At 39.1% G+C, this 18,888-nt stretch overlaps 3 protein-coding genes across 3 annotated transcripts; 2 read left to right on the plus strand and 1 right to left on the minus strand.

Moving 5' to 3' along the window:
• Window positions 1-967: 967 nt before the first annotated feature.
• LOC117495099 (threonine synthase-like 1) lies at window positions 968-5,202 on the minus strand. Its single transcript, XM_034146169.1, has 3 exons — window positions 5,090-5,202; window positions 3,552-4,934; window positions 968-2,621 (listed from the first exon to the last, which is right to left on the minus strand). Exons 2-3 carry the CDS (start codon window positions 4,902-4,904, stop codon window positions 1,818-1,820), a joined length of 2,157 nt encoding a protein of 718 aa, XP_034002060.1. The 5' UTR covers window positions 4,905-4,934; window positions 5,090-5,202; the 3' UTR covers window positions 968-1,817.
• Window positions 5,203-5,707: 505 nt separating this feature from the next.
• enkur (enkurin, TRPC channel interacting protein) lies at window positions 5,708-7,915 on the plus strand. The gene is made up of 5 exons (XM_034149427.1): window positions 5,708-5,864; window positions 6,328-6,473; window positions 6,566-6,783; window positions 6,934-7,080; window positions 7,458-7,915. The coding sequence occupies exons 1-5, from the start codon at window positions 5,785-5,787 to the stop codon at window positions 7,629-7,631; spliced, it is 765 nt and encodes a 254-aa protein (XP_034005318.1). The 5' UTR covers window positions 5,708-5,784; the 3' UTR covers window positions 7,632-7,915.
• An 809-nt stretch (window positions 7,916-8,724) lies between these two features.
• Window positions 8,725-17,061, plus strand: prtfdc1a (phosphoribosyl transferase domain containing 1a). The gene is made up of 10 exons (XM_034149295.1): window positions 8,725-8,742; window positions 9,142-9,248; window positions 9,343-9,529; window positions 11,473-11,538; window positions 13,131-13,148; window positions 13,710-13,792; window positions 14,627-14,673; window positions 15,212-15,288; window positions 16,689-16,739; window positions 16,973-17,061. The coding sequence occupies exons 1-9, from the start codon at window positions 8,725-8,727 to the stop codon at window positions 16,734-16,736; spliced, it is 651 nt and encodes a 216-aa protein (XP_034005186.1). The 3' UTR covers window positions 16,737-16,739; window positions 16,973-17,061.
• Window positions 17,062-18,888: the final 1,827 nt, after the last annotated feature.

Genomic DNA, 18,888 nt, shown 5'->3' on the forward strand with positions numbered 1-18,888 from the left:
GACAGGAGTCATTCTGAGCTCTCCAGTTATGGATGGCGTGACGTCGGAGGGTGGGAAATGATCATCAGGCCCACCTCTGCTCTGTATTATAGGAGGATTCTGGCAGGCAAAAAGTGCAGTGAGGTTTAGCTTGAGACAAAGAGCTATGACACATAATATTATCAATATCCTCATATCCATCACCTTATACACCAAAGACACAAGCTGTAATATTGCTATATACATGTTATGAAGTGTGCCAGAGGTTTTTTAATGTCTCAAGAAAACATTTTTCAAACGTCTCCCTTTCCAAAATATACATTTTTTTAAATAAAAATCAAACCTTTGTGCCCTACAATTCAGTTTTACAGGTAAACAAGAGATAACATATCTAATTATTGAAAATGATAAATCAGACTTTTTTAATCATTATAATTCAGAAATACAGCACATAGATTTAAACTGCAAAGGTAATTTGACTTGTTTTGAACTTCAATAAATCATGGCTGAAGGTCTGTTTAGTGTGTTGTCAAACTGTAAATTTGCAAAAACAACGAAGTTGAGCCACTAGCCCATGTCCATCAAAATTGTCAAACTCAGCCTCTTATACTGTTTCTCTCAATAGAACAAATAAAAGAGCTTGAACGCTCTTAATAAGGAATAAATGGTGTCGAATGTTAGCAGCTGAGAGGCACCTAAAAGGGAGTGGACACTTATTGGAGGAGAACACCAGCTGCTTGAGCTTCACCTCGATATTAGTGGACTATGTAGATCGATTCATTAGCTGTTTTTTAATGCCATGCTGAGATCTTCCATGCTGCTTTGATAGCTATTCAGCAATCCTAACATCAGCGGAGAAACGTTTAAGTAATAAGAAAGAAGATGATGTAAATAGAAAGGGAATTTTCTTGTCTATTTGTATTACAATGTAGAGTACAATACAAAGAAGTCAAATGACTGCAGATATTGATTTGATATCACTATTCACTTGTTTATTTGACCTTCTAAACAGCAATACTACTCTGTTACTGCAACACTTTCACTAGTATTATCACACAACATTGACCAAAAGGTAGACATCCCCATCTAGTGGGCCAAGGTCCTGGATAATGATGTAAAGACATGTTGGGTCATCAATCAGAATACAGAATCAGAATATCTTTATTTGTCCCACAGAGGGGAAATGTGCTCTTTCTTTGAATTGAGTTGAGAGGTCTATTGGAGTATAATCAGAGTAAACACGTTTTTTCATCATGTAGGCTCAGGCAATTTGTTTCTGGCCCCTTTTTATTTTAGCACAAACCTATTTGTTAATATGCTTTCAAAAATGACCATCTTAAAGGAATGAAGAGTACATGATACCAAAGGACAGTACTGTTCAAGGATGCGTAATTCTGATTTAAATGAACAATAACTTAAAGGGGCACTATTATGCTCATTTTCAGGTTTATACTTTTATTTTCTGCCTCTATTGTGACATGATTATATGCTTTAATGTTTCAAAAATGTCATTATTTTTCTCATACTGCCTGTGAAGCACCTCTTCTCACCCTCTGTCTAAAACAAAAGCCCAGTGTGTTCTGATTGGTTCGCTGGCCGGTTTTGTTGTGATTGGTCAACCGCTTCGAGATGTCCCGCACCTTAACCTTTCACGTCAAATGTTTTGGAGCGATAGCCAATAGAAGTTTGAGTTATTCATAGTGATGGCACTATGATACATAACTGAACAAAGGATTCCAATGGGGGGGTTTCAGGCAGGGAGGGGATGTGGGAGATAAACTCAAAAAAGCATAATAGGTCCCCTTTAAGGTGGACATTGACAAATGCTAAAAATAATACTACATCACTTTTAAAAAGGAGCTCTGTATCATGTTATCCACTTCTTCAACTAACGCCCCATACTCTGCCTGACACACAGTGTGTTCCTTCCTGCTGCTTCCCTCCAGGCACTTCATCATGTCTCTGTGTATTCCAGGTCTGGATGCAGTGGACCCGAGCTTCTTCAGCTGCTCAACAGGATCCTCCGGAATATTTTGGATTTGTAATGCTTTGCACACAGCGGGAGCAAATTTCCCATAGTGAGCGGTGGAACAAAGCACCATGGGGCATGAAGCGTCCTGCAGCCTATCAGCGACGACTTTAGCCACGGCGGTGTGTGTGTCCATGAGGTAGCCTGTGTGTGTGTGAACACTCTGGATGGCGGCCAAGCAGTCTTCTTCAGAGCACCAGCCAGCCAGCACTTCCTGCTGAATCCTGCCAAGAAGAGGCTCAGGAACCTGAAAGTGCTGCTGTCTGTCTAAGCGTGTGAACAGCTCCTTGACAAGATGGCCGTCTCCGTCCGAAACGTGGAAGATAAACCTCTCAAGGTTGGAGGATTTCAGGATATCTATGGCAGGGGAGTGGGATAGCGCCAGAGGCCGTGCCCGGAGATCATACTCGCCTGTGGTGATAAAGTCGGTGATGATGCGGTTGTGGTTGGACGCACAGATGATTCTTCTTATCGGGATGCCCATCTGCTTGGCGTAGACAGCAGACATGGCGTTGCCAAAGTTACCAGAGGGGATGCAAACATCAATGGGCTCGCCGAACTTGATAACGCCATCTCTGCATAGATCCAGATAGGCTGAGGAATGGTACACCACCTGCAAAAGGAGGAATGTGTCAATTTAAATGTGTGGCAAAAGCTTTACTTCTTACTGTCCTTGAAAAAAAAAAATATATATAATAATAATAATTTAGTGCTATGCTTGGGCGCTATATAAATCCATGTTATTATTATTATTATTAGTGCTTTTTATAAATCTAGATCGTTCTGGTGTTATTTTTTTAATGTTAGAGATGCATATAATTGAACTATATGGTACGCGGTTTATTGGTGCTCAAAGCGCAACAACAATATGGAAATACTCAACTCTTGAGTCCTCTTTCCAGATATCAAGATGCAGTTACTCTCAGATAAATACAATTCTAATCCTTTGGAGCAGTTTCTTATAGGAACTATTTCCTTTAAGATGCACACATCCCTCTGCACCATGATATGGTTGAAGGGTGTAGTTTGGTAGAAAGAAAATAGTTCACACATGAAACAGCTCACAACAAGGTTTATGGAATATATAGTACGGAAGAGGATTAGGGCCACATGAAAAAAAAAATGTGGGGATGTGAAAAAAATGTGGCCCTTGCGTAATATAGTGAGCTCGAGATCTTTCTTATTTGTATGGTGCTTCAAACACAACGAGATGAGTGCAAAGTTGCAAACAGGGACAGTTTTATCCCACAGGCGATAAGACTGCTAAACACCTGAGCTCTGTTAAGTGCACCGATAAACCGACCAGCCAAAAATCCTGTTTGCCATCTTGCAATCTTCTTATTTATATAAGTACATTTTATATTTTATTATATATGTTGCATTGTTGGAGGAGCTCAGGTCAGAATAATTTAATTGCCATTTCTACACTGTAGCTTATATGGCAATAAAACCTTTGAATTAATCTTTGAAACACCTTATCTTTCCCAGTTATTAAGTTAAAATGTCGCCGGTAAAAATAAAAACGTTAATACAAATGTCCTACCTGTGGCAACAGTCGGGCCCAGTTGATGGAGTTTGCGGTGCTGAGAACGGTGCTGTACTCCACAGCGAGGTGACCAGTCAGCCCGCCCTCTCCAAACATCCTCTTTATGCTCCTCTGACAGAAGTCAAAGTCTGACAGGACGCTGACGGCCCTGGCGTTGCCTTCCCTGAAGCTCATCATCTGAAGCTTCTGAATCTCACTCACGCCTTCCTCTGGGAAAAACACCAGCACCCCGGTCCTGTGTGTGTCAGAGCCACTGAGCCTGCTGAAGCCACTGAGTACCGCACTTCCTGTGTCTCCAGATGTGGCTACCAGAATAAGGTAGTTGCACATCTGTGGGAGGCAATAGGCGAAGAGCTGTGGCATTAGCTGCAAGGCGAGGTCTTTGAATGAGGCAGTGGGGCCATGAAAAAGCTCCTGGATATACTGATTGTGGATGAGATGTTTTACAGGTGCTACTGCCTCACTAGAAAAGTTTGACCCATATGCCTTAAATATCATTGTTCTTAGATCCGAAGCAGGGACATCCAATGGGTGTATGCACTTTTCAAGTAAAATTAATGCTCGTTCTGGGTATGACATGTGAACTAGTCGCAGCCATTCACGAGCATCAATATTTGGGAAGCCATTTTTGGGAACGTAGAGGCCTCCATCTGTGGCTAGACCCTCCACTACCACATCACTAAAGAGTGTTTTCGATTCCACGCTGTCACTCCTGGTTGACACAAAGGTTTCCGAAGCGTGGTTCTGATATCTCTCCATAGCCTTCAGCACCTTCTCTGCTACTTCCTCCACTGTGTCCCCTGTTCCACACAGCACCCGCAGATCAAGCCATCTCTCATAAAACTGTTTCCTGTAATGCAGAATGTCCCTCATGGACGTCCCAGTCTCCTGTCCCACTATCCTGTTCACTTTCATCCTGGTGAGTCTCTGTACGATGTCTTCACTGTCCACGTCCAGATAGATGACCAGTCCAGACTCTTTGATGTGTTTCATCGCTGCAGTGTGCAGAGGGTTGGAGCCTGTCAGGGAAACAACACAGCCTGAGGCAGAGAAGTTACACAAAGCATCGCCTTCTTCCTCCAGGAAACGCTCTCCGCCTACTGCTGCCAGCTTTGCAGCCACAGGCATCTTCCATGACTTCTCCAAGACATCGTCATCGACGTCAATGACAGGCAGTCCCAGCCTGTGGGCCACTATCCTGCCCACTGTGGTCTTCCCTGCTCCAGGGGCACCCATGAGCAGGATGTTTCTGTCTCCCAGCAAGGAGGCTTTGGTGGAAAGCCATGATTTTGATGTTGAAAGAGGACTCAGGTAGCATCTGACAGCTCTTAGTGCATTCAGTAAACCCATTGAGGACTCAAATGACAGCAGCCTTTTCTCCTGTGATATAAAAAGTGGAGTTTTAATTCACATTTATGTTAGGTAAACTGGCCACCTCGTATTTTGACACTGCTTTAACTATGGACTTGTGTTAACAGTAGTTAACGTTACGTGTTAACATAAATGATAGTACATGACAAGACACTCTGACTCACGTGAAATGGTGTCTTTCCGTACTTTAAACCTGAAAATATTGTTTGTGTGGATTCTGTGTCAACTAAACAATGTGTTTGTACGGGCAAAGCACCATGCTGTACCACACGTTTCGCAGGACCGCTGCAGTAAACAACTACGGTAAGCCTGGAGGGACACAACTGGCCAGAAGTCGAAGCAGAGACGGCATACATGATATTTGGTCACAGTCGCACACATTTCTCGTTGCAAAATTATTTCATGTTTTATTTTTTGTAAAATGATACAAAAATTCGATAAAACGTTCTGCATGTTCGGTACGAATCTGCTTGTACGAGTGACATGTGTGCAACATTCAAATGCTTCTCAGAAAGTTGTTTTTCAGTGTGCCATACCAGAATAAAAAGATGTGTTGTTAGATTTATAAATAATAAGCCTATACAGTATATACAATGAGATTTTAATGAAGTCTAGATGATAAACCACCAACGTTGGTGAAATGCACATGTGTATCAGCGATATTTTCAATTTATCGCTTTACCACTGTAATGAAATGCAGCATTTCTTCCTTTAGTTACCTAGCAACTATGCAACATCGTGTTGTCAAACAAATCTCACTGGACCAAGTATTGCTAGCGTTAGCTAATCTTAGCTCGGTCAAGTTAACTACCTTAGTCCACTAGTTTTTTCTCCTTTTTCCTGCTCGAAGAACATCAACATGTCTAAAGCTGTGTATCCCCGAGAAAGTGTCTACAATCTCGTTCCAAAGGAAGAGGTTCATCTGCAAAAAACCCAAAGGTAGCCTACTTTAAGAGCAAAATAGAAACCTAAATGTTGCGTTAAAGTATGCTAGTTCAAATTATTCTAGTTTTATTAAGGTAACTAGAGAACAAGGTTGTATTTAATATTGTAGACATACAGAGCAATTGACTTCTTGTTGTATTTAGCTTAGATATTTCGCCACAAACGATTAAACGATTAAATGAGGCAAGCAAATGTTATCTGGCTCATAGACTAACATTAGGTCATTTTTTCGGGAATGTACAGAAATTACTAAGGCAAAATAAGTATTTGAATGTGGTTGTCTGTCTAAAGCTTCCTCTAAAACTGTAGTCTATAGATATTTTACTTTTTATTTATGAGTACAATAAATTCTATCTTAACCAAAAAAGTACTTCTCACTTTAATCTGTTTGATGTAATTCATGTTAAATGACATACACAATTAATGATAATTGTTCTCTATTTTTCTGGATCTGTAGGTATGTGTCGAAGTTTAGGCCGACAGTTGTTCTTGAGAAAAAGTCCACCAAGGATGCAATGAGGACGATGGGACCAGCAAAAGTAGAGGTACCAACCCCTGAGAAATACCTCAAGAAGCATTCAAAAGAGCCCAAATTACCTGAACGTGAGTTCTCCTACAGACTATTTGAAGAATGTGCATGTGCGTCTTGAAGCAGGGATTCTATACTTTAACTTCATATTTATTTGTTTATTCAGAGGTGCAGAAAGAGGTTGGTAACAGCTACACTATGAGGAAATCAGCTGTTCCTGCAAGGACAGACAACCCACCAATGGGCTTTCAAACCCAGAGAGACTTTATAAAGACAGCTACAGCGGTGCCAATGAAGCCCAAGCCTACATCTGTGGACACCAGTAAGGGACACAAGCAGCTCCTTGAGAATTCAGGACTTGTCCCTAAATACATTAAGAAAAAGGTATTTTTTCATTAATATCGCATAAAAAAATAGCCAACAGCCGAAAAAGTAAATACAAAAAAAATAGTATATTAAACCTTTTATTGATGAAATCCATCCTTGAGTGCTGATTTAATTAGATTAACTTATTGCCCTGTTTCCTTTTTGCAGCATTATGGAGAAGTTCCTGAGTATCTGCAGCAGCGCAATGAAGAAGAGCAGAGAGCTCAGGAGGAGTACGACATGTTTGTGGAAGAACAGAGGGAGCAGGGAGCCATGAAACATCTGTCGGATGAGGAGAGACACATCGTCCTGGAGGTACACAAACACATCGCTGCACATTTCTTTCCCTGAATCAGCAGTTTCACACTGGAGGTGTATTGGAATTTGATCTGATGATTTAATGTCCTTAACGTGTCAGGAAAACTATTTTACGTAGCCCTATAACTAGTCAGGATAAAATGGCTTATGCATGTTCGTTATGTAGTATTTTAGCCACGCACGGCAAAATGAATACTAATATTACAACAATATTAACCACAATGCTTGAGAATAACCCCTGTAGTTGTTCCTGTAACACAGACATTACTTCTGATTTGATGGCTATATAAAAGCTGTTAATCCATGACAGTTGCATTACTAAAATGAATTTATTGTGACAGTGATGTGTTTCCCTTTGTGTGTTCACCATGCAGGGCCTGAAGAAGAATTGGGATGAGCTGCACCATGACTACCAGGGCCTGTCACTGGTCACAGACAACCTGTCCAAGAAGGCCCGCAGGGACAGTCTATGGGCGGCGATGAGGCAGCTAGAGAATGACATCAAACTCATTGAGAGGTTCAAGACCATCTACATACCCAGTTACTAATAGGACATACAAATCTTCATTAAATCAGATGTGCTGCACTGTTTGTTTTCATACTCCCCCCTTCAAATATGACATGGGCTTTAGTAAAATACAGTTCTGTGTTTGCATATTTTTGTGATATGTCATTTAATCAATGACATTTATATACATTTCTATCCCCAAATTATTGTCATTCAGAAAAACCTTCTGTGGAATATGTTACTTATTATGAACACATTGAATAGCAGTCTTCTCAGTCATTGAGATATTTCACTGGACTATTGCCATTTTAAGGTCCACCTACACTGAAACAACTGAAACGTTGACTTTAATCAAATGTATTATGTCAAAAGATTTCACATAACAGTATGAAGTTAGTTGAAAGCAATAATATTAAGTTGAACCTAATGTTACCTAATATTTGTTGCTTTCAACTAACCGCGTACAGTTATGTGAAATCTGTTGACATGATCCATCTGATTAAAGTCAAAGTTTCAGTTTTTTCAGTGTAGGGGAAGTAATGATCTTTCTAAAATACTCTGTAAATCTAGGGAAAAAGGTATCATTTGTAAAAACACTTCAATATATCTGCCCAAATAAAATGTGCTTCATGAAAAGCTAAACCAAGTATATTTTGCCGAGTGTTTTCATTGTCCTGCAGTGGCCCGTTATACGGCCACAAGCCAGCATAGCATCACATGCAGCTGATTATCCCTGTAATTCTCCACGACTGCAACAACGCTGTCCTTTTACGCAAATGACTCGAGCGTGAGCCCACAGTCCATGTGACTGGCCAAAAGGTCTCAGAATTGTCGCTGGAAGGAAAGGAAGGCAACAAAACTGTAAGTAAGTCTTTGGAAATAACAGATTGTTATTGTGGCTTAGCAGTTAAATGTAGCTCACATTCACAGACAGAAAGTAACTTCAGGTAACATTGAAACACTTGTGACTCTGAGTTACAGGAGATACTTTCATGTACCATAATATTTCAAAGTAAGGAAAGTATTTAATTATTTGGTCCGGTGTAAGAAAGTAAACTTTCTGTGTATGTCCCCTGAAGGTCACTGCTGCCTGTATCCTACATTTTCATCGACTACAAATGGACAGCGCAGGGATGAAAAAAGGAATTGTGGTATGTTTAACGCTAATCTCATGAATTCAAAAGTTTCAATTCACAAGTTTTAATCTCAACAGATAATGAGTCATTGTATGTGTGTGTAATTATTCGCTCAGCTTTTAGAGCTGCTGTTAGGAGATAAAATGTTCACTTTTCTCTGATTTAATTCCCCAAGTCATTTTTGGATTCATTTAACAATAAGAAGCTTTTGAATAACCTTCACAGCTTCCCCTTTATGACATCCTACAGCAAAATGTATACAGAAATGTCTACATTGAAATAGCCATCAAAACTAGACTTCTTTAGACAATGGAAATTCAACTGCCTTTTTATAGTGCTTGAACCCTTTTTTCCTGTTTCTTAAATGTCTACAGTTATTTACTTCCATGCCTAACAGTGCTTTTTCTGTCCCAGCTGAAAGATGACTGGCCAGGATATAGTCTGGACCTGTTCACTTACCCTGAACACTACCATGAAGACATAGAGAGTGTTTACATTCCACATGGGATAATCATGAACAGGTAAAAAATACACCAAAAAAAACCCATGCAAAGTGATTTGTAAAAACGTTTTTTGCCTTCATTTGTATTTTTTTTTAATGCATTTCTCCTGCAGGGTGGAGCGTCTGGCCCACTACATCATGGATGACTTTGCTGACAACAACAACATCATGGTGCTGTGCGTCCTGAAGGGAGGCTACAAGTTCTGTGCAGACCTGGTGGAGTTCATCAAGGTGCTCGGCCGCAACTCCAACAAGTACCTGGAGACTCGGGTGGAGTTCATCCGTCTCAAGAGCTACCTAGTAGGTGCATGGCATAATGTACACGTAAATGGCACACACATTAACACATACAAACACACATTTGAGATATTAACACTACACAGCAGGCTTTGCATTTTCTTGTAGTGTCCCCAGATGTATTGGACCCTTACTCAAGTCCAATACATCCTCTACCGGTAAAGAAAAAACTTAAAAATGCTTTTTTTTAAAAAAGGATTTCAATGGTTTTTTTCTCCGCTGCAAAAATGTAGTGTGTGATTAGCAATTATTTTTATTAAATTCAGAGATTATTAATTGAGAAAAACAACACTTTTATTTATTTGTTGGCTGAAAAGTGACCAAAATAAGCATTTGAGGGCATCAAAATTGCCTCTGGGAATTTATAATAATGATTATTTTCATTCTTTTTTGACATGTTATCGACACAATGAATGACACGTTTATATGAATAGAACGGAAAAAAAAAATGAATGACAGTTAATCAATACTCAAATGATCCTTATAATTAAAGCCCCTACATTCATGCACTAAAGACACTTTTGAACACCTTATTTGTAACTGTGTGCTACATCTGACTTGTCGCTCAGCCACCAGGTGTCACTGTTGTTCATATTTAGTGAGGAAAGATTACATTCAGGACACCTCAAGGACGATTGATTATGGAGCCACTGCAGAGCTCTGGTCAGGAAAACACCACCCTAATTGGTGCTGTTTTGCTGCCAAGAGAAACAGCTTATGGCACTGTCTAACACCTGGAATGTAACTGAGGAAATAACTCTGGGAATGACACAGTGATGTTTACAATGATTTCACTACGCACTTGTCACCACAGTTACTTATTTTCTTGAGTGTATTTTGGCAGAGAGCACCTAAAATGATGTGATTCACATTTCTCTGCATGTGGTCACATTCCTCCTCTCCTTTTTCAGCGCAGGGGAGGCTTTATTATTTATATATCCAGAATTGGCTTTCACAAAGGTCCAAGGGATTTAATGCATTCTTATCTGAATTATAGATAGAAATGTTCACTTGCTGGGTCAGGTAAACCATGAGGTCAAACGATAATGTCCGATGTTTGCTCAAAGTCACAACACATTTTCATTTAATATAAGATATATCATGACAATTATTCAAGTAGCATTGCAACAAGGACAATTAGGACAATATTATGTACCAAGATTAACAGATAAAAACACAAAAAATAGAAAAAAACAATAACATATAAAAGGACAATATATAGAAAAAAGATAATAATATATAAATCACAACATATTTCGAAATAAGCTTGAAGCGTATACGTGAATTAGGTAATAATTACATTAATAAATAAATGAATACATCAGAAAAATGTTAAAAAAAACGCAACATTATTTTTGGTTTCAACATACAACAGGGCAGTAAGTAGCTTTTGTTATTAGAGGAAGGGTCTGAGTAATGACGCTGTGAGTCCATCTCAACATCTCTGGTCATGATGGAGTCATGTGACCTGCCCCCAGGGTTGGGATTTTGTCCATGTCCACTGCTCCTCTTATCTGAGTGATGCATCTGTGGCCCACAAATCTAACTTCAAAGCTGTCATCCTTTAAAGCTTTCGGTGGAAACAGAGAGCCTGGCTTTGTTTATGTAAAGAATAATATTTTACACTCATAGTCTCGTATTATTAATCTCCCTGTGCATGTGCATTCTTCTCGCTGCTGACAGCTCTTTCCTGAGAAACACTAGAGTAACATGTCTTTGAGAAAACATGCTATTTCTCAATCCGGATTTTCATTGTAATTTCTGGCGGCTAAAAAATGAATACATCTTCAATTTCCCCTTGAGGAACAAGCAATAGCGCAAGGAATCTGTGTTGCAAAAATAAAATAAACTGATTATATACATTACTTATAATGATTGCATAATATTGAAAACAATACTTTGTAACAATACCAATCATCTTTCTCTTTTCATCTTTTCCTGCCCAGAATGACCAATCAACAGAGCAGCTGCAAATCATAGGAAGTGGAGATCTGTCGTTCCTACGTGGAAAGGTGTGCATAAATAATTGTGCATAAAAACATTTGTGTTTTTTTTGTTTTTGAGATACCTTTTAAATGAAACTTTAGCCTCAAGAGGGGGCTGTCAGTTAAACTTTCAGAAAGTAATCACCTTTACAGGTCAACAAAAGAGAAATGACTCATTAGTTTCCCTTTGAGAATAAACATTTTAGATCAACAAAAGAATAACATGTTTTGTTTCAAATATGTTTTTATTGCCCCTTGGACAGGATCACTCCCCTATACTTCCACTTTTGAAGCTTTCTCTCCTCTTTGATCCCACCACATTTGTTAAAGCCCCCTGACCAGCCTAACTATGAATTAGGAATTTTAGGAAAATGAATGTTCCCAAAAGCCAGATTTACTGACTGTTCATCCCTTTTGAGCTCTGGCATGGATGACAGAGGAGTCTGTAGGAATGATCCCTGCTCACTGCCTTATTCTCTGACATGAGATCACTAACTCAGCTCGCGTAAATATGCCCACACGTGTTTGCTTAAAAAAGACTGATGTTGAATTCCTTTAACTGAGATGCATTCTAGCCGCGGTTTAAAAGGTCAATGGGAGTAAAAACAAAAAGGCTGACAACCACCTTGCACAGAACACATGAATCACTCACTTACAATCCTTCACAAGAATGAAAATATCACAGCAAACCTCCCACAAAGTCTCAAATCAAAAAACTAACCATGTGTCATCAGTCATATTCAGAAATGTTGTTGAGTCACAGCTTTAGGTATGAGGGAGGTGATACTGACACCTTCATGCTTGACAGTGGATACACTAATAGCATCCCTTTATTTTCACAAAGTAATGAACATATTTTATATATATTTTGTTATGATCAGTTTTTAGCCAGGCTAGAATTGGAGAATAGAGAGCATTTTGGTTACTGCCTGCATTTTGGTTACTGCCTTCATATACTAGCAATGATTGGATAATACCAAAGCTTTTTCTATAGTCAAGATTAATTGACTAAACTACAACAATCCCACACTCATGATATATGGATCCTAAGAGAACTATAAATTATTCTAAACGGTTCTATATGCTGCAAAATGACTGCCAATGCACGATTGTCCAACTGACCGTATAGTATGTTTATATGCTCCTGCATGCAGCGGTCATGTTTGAGTCTTTGGGTTTTTTTTACACGTCCCCATCCACTTTCCCTGAGTGTTGTGTAACAGGGTTCAGGTGTAGACGGAGAGAACATTGGCCAAGCGCCTGCATTCTCTCCGATCACTCTCCCCAAACCATAGATACTCTCCACTGGTCTCACAAAGAGCCCCATACACCGGCCAAGGGAACAAGGAGTCATTTGAAACCCTGCAGCAGGGAAAGTGAGCAACACCCGGACACTTAGAAGTGACTTTTGCTCACTGTAGACACAGATGTTCATTACTGGGGAGGAGAGAATAAGCTGTGTTTTTGTTCAGATGCTGGCAACATTGTTGCTATAGACTCCATCTGTAAGAAATGTACATTTCACACAAACACGCTAGCCTTTATTCTCACTTAGCTCGAACTCTGTTACAATCCAAAGGTTACTAATGTTTTTTTTCTTTTTCTTTACATGTACCAAGAGTGTGCTCATTGTCGAGGTGAGTGGTCCATCTGCTCTGACTTGCAAAGTAGTTTCTTTATTTCAACTAAATTAATTCTATCAAGCATGTCCTTCAAATGTGCACCTTGCTAATGTTTTGTTTGCACTTCTTCTGGGTGTCGTGTTGATCGAGAGGCCATTGTGCTTCTAAGAGCCTCTTTTGTTTTTGGTGTACAAAAGGACAAAAAGAAAAAAGAAGTATTCTCTCTTTGAGATCATGTTTCATTTGAAAAGGGTTCCGAACTCAGAGCAAAAACACATATCACAATGGTTGTTAACTCCAATGACAGTTGGGAGGCATCTTAAAATAATGTAATTGAAATCTTTTACAGTTCCTCTGCTTATGGAAAAGTGATCATATGTAAAACATGCACTCCATGTACTTTTTTTAGTATGGTAATCAATCTCGTAAAAACGTAAAGTTGGAAAAAGTTTTTCATCCTACAATCTACATATTTGGTTGTCAGTTTTCTCCCCTTTCAAAGCATTCTCCACTCAAAAGCCTCACCTCCCTCCTCTTCATCTCTCCCCTCTTCCTTTATCTCTTCCCTCCCCTCAGGCCATAGTTGACACAGGAAAGACCATGAAGGCCCTTCTGAAGCATGTGGAGACCTTTGAACCAAAGATGGTCAAGGTCGCAGGGTGAGCCAGTTTTTCAGTCATCTGTGTTTTCCCCACCGAGGGAAATACCGAGTGTGTGACAACACAAGAAGAAGATATCACTTTGTCCCTATCTCCTGTCTGTGTCTGTTCCGATGCACAGAAACAAGATAAACATCTGTCCTGGGTCATGTTGAGAGTGTATCTCCTCAACTGTTTGTTTAACACTTTTTAAGTGTAAGCATGTTGGGTACATATAAGTAGATTTGGTATTTGTTACAGTTAAATCTTTGAAATTAAATGAACAGCAAGACAATTTATAATACTTTTTAAATACTAGGTAAGTCCTGAGCAGTGATGAAATACATACTTTACTTGATTTAAATGATTCATAATGCAGTCTAAAAATACTCTGTCCTGCACTCATTTCTGAATAATAATATAGTTAAACAAATAACATTTTGCCTACCAAAAGTAGAAAGTATTCATTATGCAGAATGGCCAATGACTTATTACATTATAATTATTATTGAATGAATATGCCTTCAGTGCTAACTTGGTAATGATTAGGTTTATTTGAATTGTTGTATTACTGCTAGCTTATCCTATACAAAATAAGTCATGATTCATTTGTTGATATATACTTTGTATCTTTTATTAAATCAAAACATATCTAGTCACTAAAGCTATCAAATAAATATAGTGGCACATGATTTGCATGCAAAAATGTAATACATTATAATATAAAGTAGCAATTGAAGAACCTGAAAGTTGTTTTTAGGACATAACTTGTGTACAATGTCTTGGGTCCTGATTAGTTACAGTAAAGGTGCATTGTAGAGTTTGGAAATGAAGTTTATATTTCATGTGTTTCAGTCTGTTGGTGAAGAGGGTTCCTAACATGGCTGAAAGTCTGACAGACTGTGAGTACCTCTGCTCAGTTTACTGTGTCTGATATGTACGCCACTCAGTTACAGGGAATCTGTTGCATGTTTTTCCCACTTTTTATATAAGTTGTTGCTATGCAAATGTTGTTACTTGGTAAAGAGAGAAGTAGTACTGTGTTTATTATCAAAACTCTTTTGTGACCTGATAAGCCCACTCCAGTCAATTCTGATATACATCACTGAAGCAAAAAAAATAATTTAAATGGCAGATAAGATAAAATATACTTTATTTTTTCGCAAATTGGGAAAGTGGTCATAATATTCTAAATATTGTGCCCACCTAAACTGATATTAATTTTTTTTTTTGTGCCTTTTTTTAGGTGTTACATGTTTTTTGCTGCTGCCACTTCAAAATATCCAAATTCTCCCTACTTCCAGTCGAATATAACGGCAATATCCCTGATTGGATTTCAGCTGGGGACATTTGATTCAAATCTTGTGAAATGATGGTGTTAAAAAAAGACCATTTCAGAATTGACATCTTTAACGTCCATGTCTGTGTTTGCCTTTACAGATGTTGGATTTGAGATCCCGAACCACTTTGTTGTGGGCTATGCTCTGGACTACAATGAATACTTCCGTGACCTGAATGTAAGTCCACTGCAGCACACAGTACATGACCTTTTGAAGAGCTAAGAGAAAGAGATGAAAGAGACAGGAGGGTGGGGGGGTAAACATAGTAACTCAAAGAGATGCACTCCTCTTCCTGAAACCTAAACTCAACCAAACAGATATCCTCTCTGCCGGAGGTGACTACATTAAGGCAAAGAAGCTCAAGTCACTTCAAGTAGGGAGGTCATCAGGTCAAAGTAAGTATTTTTTAAACAAGCATTATGCAGTAAAAAATGTATTTAAAAAAAAAAAAGGGAGGGGGGGGGGGGGGGGCGGGGTGAGATATCGCAGATTTAGCTATTAGCTCATTTCCATCTGCAACATTATGTTGTCTATAACTCAACTATTATAAAGACAGATCACAGCCTGGGAAAAAAATAATTACCAAATAAGCCTTCGTACACACTAAAATAAATGCTGAACTCTATGTTTTGAACATTAGCATTTTAAAATGTTTATTGAAAGTATTTTGCCATACCTATGTTATGATACAGATCATTTATAGGCATTATGATAAGTTGATAATAAGTTAAACGACTGGCAGTATACTATAGACAAACTCCCCCTTTTTCCTTTCTTATTTTAACATGTATTCACCCTTCAAAGAAATCATACTCATTCTGCATCTAAAAGCATATATGGAATTGTTGGCAGTTTTTCTATTTTCTTTTCTGAATACCTCACTGTTGCTTTAAAGAAAGCTTACTCATCTACAGGCTTTAAGTGCAACTCAGCTCTACTATACTGTTTTCTTTATTGCACTCCTGACAGCTCATTTCAAGCCAGATTTCTCAGTCAGAAATTAGTAAGTGCAAACTTATGTGAACTTTGTCATTTTTATATTTGTAAAGACGTGGCCTCAACTTTACCTCTGACTCAAGTAAAACACTAAGCTGACACTGACTCCCATAGCTTTGTGTGTGAGTGTGTATTCACATGGGTGTGTGTCCTACAAGTACTGTATGTAGTGTACGGTTGTGTGTTTGAGGGGGTTGGTATTCATTCCAAGAGTTTGAAAGGGGGTTGACCTGTGGAATGCTGAGGTTAGGATCTCATTATCAGGCAGAGTTAAAGCTTCCCCTCTTATCTGTCCTCATCCTACACAGAAATATGAGTTGAACCCCTGGGACGCCCTTAGTTAGATTAATGAATGTGTCCTATCTTTGTAGATTACCTACCTTGCTTTCAAATTATTGCGAGAACCATCTTATCGTTGAGTAAAAGGCATTTTGAGACTCTGGGACATACTGGAATTTCCTATAGGTCAGGGTGATCTTAAACAAATATCTTGCCATCATCACATGCAACGTTTTGGGCAAGATTGAAACTTAAAATCTACACATGCTCGTTTTTCTCTCTCCCACATATTTCCCTTTCAGCATCTCTGTGTCATCAGCAAGACTGGAAAGATGAAGTACAAGGTTTAAAAAGTAATTTCTTTTTATATCAGCAGCAAATAACGGTTTGACTCCCTTCTTCAGCAATGAGTAAAGATTCATTTGTATTACCCTCTCTAAATGATTTGCACTGTTTTGTTTAAATTTGCAATTTGTTGAAGAAAAGTATTTATATTAATGTTGAAATAATTTCTTTAAATGTGATGTCATTTTTAACTCATCCTCTTCCTTTCTTGTATTTTGCTGTGATGCACTCGGGAACAAAGAAAAGGATAAATGGATGAATGAAAGAAAGAAATCCTGGCAACCAGGAGAGGACTGTTGGTGACAGATGGACGGAGCTTATGGACGCTGGCATCCCCGTGCCCAGATGACGCCCACTCTGACTCATGGAAACACACAGTGGGTGCAGCAGGCAGGAAGAACAGTGTCTCCTCACCACGCTGTGTCTATTTGTCCCCAACTTAAATCAGGCCTTAATGGGAATCCCAACCAAATACATGTGAATTCAACTAATTCAGTGGCAAAACAATGCCACCTGAAATCAAACCTGGAGTCTGTTTATCAAAAGAAAAGTAATCTCATAACCATAGAAGTAGTCAGTCATTAAAATTGACATCTAGACGTTGGGTTATGTTATAAATTCCAAATACAAACTGCTCCAGCGAGAAAAAGCCAAATAGACACAACTTTTTTCAAATGTATTCCAACCTCCATTATTTAATAAGAAAACAGTGTATTGTTGCAATTTAACTCTAAGCCCTTGATATAAAGGGTGAAAGTGTTCAACATTTAAACTAACATTTTGAAATAAACAACAGGAACGAAGTTCATCTGCAAAACGTGTATTTCTTTCATTGCTTTACCTTGTTGTGAAATGATAAGATCTATGTTTTCAACGGCGAACTGAAGCAGTTATCTGTGCTCTCACGATGTCCAAATTCGATAGAAGAAACACACACACACAAACACACACACACACACACACACACACACACACACACACACACACACACACACACACACACACACACACACACACACACACACACATGCACACACACACACACACACACACACACACACACAAACACAAACACAGAGAGGTATTTTGTGTGTTTTGTAGCCATCGTCGGTGTGACTTAAGAGTCAATTGTGCATGTCGACAGACCGACCAGGACATGCTTCACATCAGGCAGCATGCACTCTGGGATTTGTATCAAGTGGCTACGCACTCTTGATTCTTAATCACCTGAAACTACAAACAGCAGTCACATCACGTGTCAGGAACTGATGCACACACAAGTATAGTTCTAATATGTTTGTGGGCTTTTCATTATGAAAGATGGTGCGTAATCAAAGTTTGTCTTAACCCTGAGACCCCTCACTGCTCCATGTGCAGACCACCTAGGTTTGACATGACTAATTGCTAAGGTTACAACAATATTTCACATTATTTCCTAACTTTTATGTTGTATAAATATTAGTAAACCGAGTCTTTTCGTCAACTTGTTTCTAAGCCAAATATAATGGTCCGACCTGATAAATGAGTTGCTATGTGGATAATATGAGAGTCTGCAAACAAAAGAGAGTTCTGTGAAGTTCAGAGCACTCGGATTCCATGTTGTGCTTTCAAACTACTCTCAGGCTCGAGGTCTGGAGTTGTAAACAACACCTTCACTAATACACTTAGAGGATCCCTAAATTCAATCATGTTTTATAACTTGTCTTTGACCCCTAAGGTGCAGAAGAGGGAGATAAGCGGAAAGAAACTCTACTTTTGGTCTGGGTGTTATCTGTGCAGCTTTAGCCACAAAGAACCCCATTGTACCTCCGGCTGTGTGTCCTTATCATAAAGCATCAGTACTTGGCAGTAGTGGTTAACTTATCCCAGCAATGATGCCCCCCACACTGCCCTGGGAACCCAGAGGCCATTGTCTTTCACCTTGATGCAGGGTTTGGTGAAAGCGAGATGGGACAAAAAGCAGAGCAGGTTTCACATGCTGCGGCTTTGTGGCGCTCCGTCAGGGGAACTGAGGATGGATCCGACCGCAGAAAGTAGGCTACAGGTAAACTGCACTCAGCACAAAAGGAACAAAACGGGAATTGTACATTTGAATGGCCACACATTCATGCATTTGACATATGAAGCCTGTGGTTAGAGACAAAGCAGAGGGGTTTT

This window comes from Trematomus bernacchii, unplaced genomic scaffold (genome assembly GCF_902827165.1).
Source record: "Trematomus bernacchii unplaced genomic scaffold, fTreBer1.1, whole genome shotgun sequence".
Taxonomy (NCBI): domain Eukaryota; kingdom Metazoa; phylum Chordata; class Actinopteri; order Perciformes; family Nototheniidae; genus Trematomus; species Trematomus bernacchii.

What these genes read in the sequence shown, in the direction of transcription:
- LOC117495099 (XM_034146169.1), bottom strand. Translation starts at nt 4,904, where the DNA reads ATGGGTTTACTGAATGCACTAAGAGCTGTCAGATGCTACCTGAGTCCT. An exon ending in GGGCCCGACTGTTGCCACAG is followed by an intron (nt 2,622 to 3,551) that starts GTAGGACATTTG and finishes CTCCTTTTGCAG; the next exon opens with GTGGTGTACCATTCCTCAGC.
- enkur (XM_034149427.1), top strand. Translation starts at nt 5,785, where the DNA reads ATGTCTAAAGCTGTGTATCCCCGAGAAAGTGTCTACAATCTCGTTCCA. An exon ending in AGAGCCCAAATTACCTGAAC is followed by an intron (nt 6,474 to 6,565) that starts GTGAGTTCTCCT and finishes TTGTTTATTCAG; the next exon opens with AGGTGCAGAAAGAGGTTGGT. An exon ending in CTAAATACATTAAGAAAAAG is followed by an intron (nt 6,784 to 6,933) that starts GTATTTTTTCAT and finishes TCCTTTTTGCAG; the next exon opens with CATTATGGAGAAGTTCCTGA.
- prtfdc1a (XM_034149295.1), top strand. An exon ending in TCCGTCTCAAGAGCTACCTA is followed by an intron (nt 9,530 to 11,472) that starts GTAGGTGCATGG and finishes TTTCCTGCCCAG; the next exon opens with AATGACCAATCAACAGAGCA. An exon ending in AAGATGGTCAAGGTCGCAGG is followed by an intron (nt 13,793 to 14,626) that starts GTGAGCCAGTTT and finishes CATGTGTTTCAG; the next exon opens with TCTGTTGGTGAAGAGGGTTC.